We start from the raw sequence: 2,438 nt of genomic DNA, 5'->3' as shown, positions 1-2,438 counted from the left end.
TTTTAAAAAATTGCAAGAGAAAAACGGGAAATTTTACGAGTCGAGCTTGTTCAGGAAGTAAATTATTTACTCTGGCACAAGTATCCAACCATTCTCCCTGTAAACCATCATACTGAAGTATCGTCACCCTAAATTGCAATATAAAGTGCCTCCTAAATTTTACTTGATAAAATATGTTACAGTTTAAATATTGCTGAGTATGGAAAGGCATCGAATGAAGATTATGTATCTAACCAATGTTGATTATGAGAAAAGATTCAAATAAGATACTAGTATTTCCACATCAATTTAAAATGTAGTGTTCATTTTTACATCAAATCAACCGAAATTTAACTTTCCAAATAGAGTACCCAGGAATCGCTGGGAGAGAATGTATGCAGAACCAAGAATACAAAATATTTCCCTCTCAAAAACAGCAAAAACACCATACTGACTGAAAAATAGACACACATGAAAATATTTTACCAAAAATCTTTACCTTAGCAGATTGATCCAAAGTTATTCCTCAGTTTTAAATCCTATCAGTCATGCAACACTGTAAATCAGTTTCTATACAATAATGTTTTCTGTGAGTAAGTATCTCTAACAACATATTATTTTTCCACAAAAACTAATAGCAGATTGAACCATTTTTATGTCTACAACGATCATGCGACACAGTAAATCAGATTCTATACAATAATGCTGTGACTAAGCTTCCTTGACTTTCCTCATTACTACCTTCTACAGAAACATCTTCTACTTCAGCCACTTGAGATATATCTCCCACGTGGACTGGACCCCAACAAGTTCCCCTTCACGTGTATCCATCGACATCACCTTCACCACCATTAGCTCTCCCACCTCCTCTTTCTCCTTCACTTCATCTCCAACAGTCATTAGAGTGATCATTTTCTTCTTCTTCTTCATCACCATCGTCGTCGTCATCATCATCATCATCAGTTGTCTCTTCTTCCCCTTCAAAACCGTTTTTAGCTTCAATATCAGAGACTAAGTAGTACTGCAAGGGATTTGGCCATATGTCTTCTTTTATAACCTCTGCAATATCATCTGCTGAAGGGTCAGTATGATCCGTGAACCACTGAAAGAATGACTTCGTTTCATTGACCCTCCCTCTTTCATTCGCAGCCTCCTTCCTCTCTTTAAACAACTCACTGCCTTCCTTCCACCGGATTAGAGTGCCATGATAAGCTGAATCACCTAAAGATCCAAAATGGAATCCTTTTGTCAGTATCTCATTCTCGAGGTAAGGATTATCATAAAAGTGGAAATTAATTCTGTACCCACTTTTAATGTCTTCAAATTCTTCTACTTCCAGCATGCTGAGATACTGCAAGCAATTTTTCTCATCTTCTGTCAAAATTTCTGAAAAATGTAGATGATTTCTAAAGGCTGTCACCGAAAGATTTGGTGTTCTTTTCATTATAGCATTCCCCATCTCGAAATACGGTTTCCGTAACTTATTAAACTTTTTCTCAACATTCAGGATTTCTTCACTACCCTTCTCGGTCAAGGCACCGAGTTCATTCTGACAACCATCCATCTCCTCAAGTATGATTTCGATTTCGGCATCGTAATCTCGGCCATCGTCTCTTTCACCTGAAACACACGGCGACTCAACTTTCTTCAGTTTATGCGGACTTGCTCCAAATGGCATACTGGTATTTTCCCACCAATTTCAGTAAGTCGATAATACATTAAAACACTTCGTTGTGCACACCAAAGCCGAACAGACGTTAGATCCAGCCTTCGTTTTGTAAACTGTTTGTTGAAAAGGAAGGTAACAATAAGGAGCGTGGAAGGTACTGATAACAGAGCGCCCTGGCGGAACCGGGAGGACAGTGCGTCCGGCTGAGGTGAAGACTTGCGCCACAGTTACGGCAAAAATATTGTTGCATCATGCCATCAAGAAATTAACTCGTGCTACGAAAGTTGTAATTAAATATGATTTTGAGTACATATACTACCAAACTCCAGTAGAACCTCATTAAACCGGACTGATTAAGACTCTAGGTTGCCCGAATTATTGAAAGTCCGGATTAAACAAAATAACCTATGAAGTGAGCCATGACATATTTAAATACTCTTCTTATTCTTATTTTCCTATCGCTTTTCCCACACCTGCGGGGTCGCGGGCGTGAACTGCGTCGAAGGTGTGGATTTGGCCCTCTTCCACGGCAGAATACCCTTCCTGACGCCAACCATACATGGAGGGATGTAATCACTATTGCGTGTTTCTGTGGTGGTTTGTAGTGTTATATATTGTCTGAATATGACGAGGAGAGTGTTGGGATGGAGACATACATCTAGTCCCCGAGCCAGAAGAATTAATCAGAAGCGATTAAAATCTCCGACCCGACCAGGAATCGAATCCGGGACCCTCTGAACCGAAGGCCAGTACGTTGACCACTCAGCGAACGAGTTGGACGACATATTTA

At 39.6% G+C, this 2,438-nt stretch overlaps 1 protein-coding gene across 1 annotated transcript; it reads right to left on the bottom strand.

The window, feature by feature from the left end:
* Window positions 1-862: 862 nt before the first annotated feature.
* On the bottom strand, window positions 863-1,657 carry LOC136874392 (protein SET-like). Its single transcript, XM_068227785.1, has one exon. It carries the CDS (start codon window positions 1,655-1,657, stop codon window positions 863-865), a length of 795 nt encoding a protein of 264 aa, XP_068083886.1.
* Window positions 1,658-2,438: the final 781 nt, after the last annotated feature.

Source organism: Anabrus simplex, chromosome 5, assembly GCF_040414725.1.
Source record: "Anabrus simplex isolate iqAnaSimp1 chromosome 5, ASM4041472v1, whole genome shotgun sequence".
In the NCBI taxonomy this organism is placed as follows: Eukaryota; Metazoa; Arthropoda; class Insecta; order Orthoptera; family Tettigoniidae; genus Anabrus; species Anabrus simplex.
The sequence above is the reverse complement of the archived record's forward strand: the minus strand, read 5'-3'. Positions and strand labels throughout refer to the sequence as shown.

Bases quoted from the DNA above. Each gene is read 5' to 3' on its own strand.
- LOC136874392 (XM_068227785.1), bottom strand. From the start codon at position 1,657: ATGCCATTTGGAGCAAGTCCGCATAAACTGAAGAAAGTTGAGTCGCCG.